General features: G+C 32.7%; 2 protein-coding genes across 4 annotated transcripts in view; one reads left to right on the top strand and one right to left on the bottom strand.

Moving 5' to 3' along the window:
- LOC123007794 overlaps positions 1-1337 on the top strand; it is a 124309-nt gene that overhangs the window by 50141 nt on the left and 72831 nt on the right. The gene's annotated exons all lie outside the window — the stretch shown is intronic.
- On the bottom strand, positions 93-703 carry LOC123007796. Its single transcript, XM_044403243.1, has one exon. The coding sequence runs from the start codon at positions 653-655 to the stop codon at positions 155-157; it is 501 nt and encodes a 166-aa protein (XP_044259178.1). The 5' UTR covers positions 656-703; the 3' UTR covers positions 93-154.

Raw genomic sequence — 1337 nt, 5'->3', positions numbered from 1 at the left:
AACTCTGTCATTTTTTATTTTTGGCAATTGACAGCTAAAAAAAAAACGATTTTACAACAATTACACTCTTTTGCAGTAAAAAAATCTAAACATTACACTTTTGTGATCTTATTTTTTATTTAAATAAATAATAATTGATACAATATCAAAGACTTTAAATTTGCAATTGCCTCAACATAAAAGTTTTGGGATCATAGGTGTAAATGGGCTCTCGAATAGGGTCAACATTTTCATACTTCAATTGGGCACTATAAGCCATATTCCCAGCATCATCCCTAGTCATATAAACAACCCTTTGCAACAACCCATTGGGATGATAAATATAATAAATTCCTTGTTGAGTAACAGCTGAATTATCTTCAGTCAATTTTTCATTTTCTTTCACTTGGTTTTGTGTCTTTGAATCTTGAACATTTTCCGGGGTGGTGGTGGTGGGCACTTCCGTTGTGGTACTCTCCTGGGGTTCAGTCGTGGTTCGTGGGGGTCCATATTCCTTAGCTGGGGGGCCATATTCTTGTCGGGGCAATTGTTGGCGAAGGGGTAGCGAGAGTGGCGGACCGGAGGGTTTCCACCCCGTGGGTTGGTATGGTGGGTGGTAAATGCGAAAATCGGCGTAGGCAGTGCTTAACACGAGAGCAACAACGAGGAGCTTCATGGTGGTGAAGGAAAATTGAAACTGTGATTTTTGTATTGTCCAAGTTGGTTTTTATAGTTGTTGTGTGGATTGATTATTCATAATTTGCAAGTTTTGGTTGACATTGGCCTGAAATATTATGTATCTTGGCAATGGTTCAATATAAGAATGAGATGTCACGTAAAGGATGAGGTGGGTTCATGAATTACAAATGCGGTTGAAATGCAGAATAATCAATATTGATCAGTGGAAATTAGGTTACAGTTATTATTCCTACAGCTGACTACAAAAAATTACTTTTTTTATTTTTAATTTAACTAATTTAATGTTGTTTTTTTAAATACAATTAAAATTTGAAATTTGATAATTATTTGAAAAAAAAAAGAACCCTAAGTTCCAAAGTCTCTTTCACTGGTTCATATTTCCTGAATTTACCCCAACTTTTAGATTAAAATTCATTATAAATGCATTTACAAAGTTTGTTTGTAATTAAAATTGTAGGGAAACTACTGCCAAATATCTAAACTACCCTAAAATTTAGTTTTTCGAAGAATTTTGCTAAAACAAAAATAGTGCACGTTTTTTTTATTTTTTATTTTTTTTATTTCATTAATTTTGTTAAATTGGATTTTAAAATCATTAAATTTGATCATTAAGTAACATAATTTTGGCTTTTTTGAAAGTTTTTGTGTGTTTCTCAACC

This window comes from Tribolium madens, unplaced genomic scaffold, assembly GCF_015345945.1.
Source record: "Tribolium madens isolate multiple individuals breed KSU strain unplaced genomic scaffold, Tmad_KSU_1.1 Scaffold_3;HRSCAF=73;Tcas5.2_LG2, whole genome shotgun sequence".
Lineage (NCBI taxonomy): Eukaryota > Metazoa > Arthropoda > Insecta > Coleoptera > Tenebrionidae > Tribolium > Tribolium madens.
The sequence above is the reverse complement of the archived record's forward strand: the minus strand, read 5'-3'. Positions and strand labels throughout refer to the sequence as shown.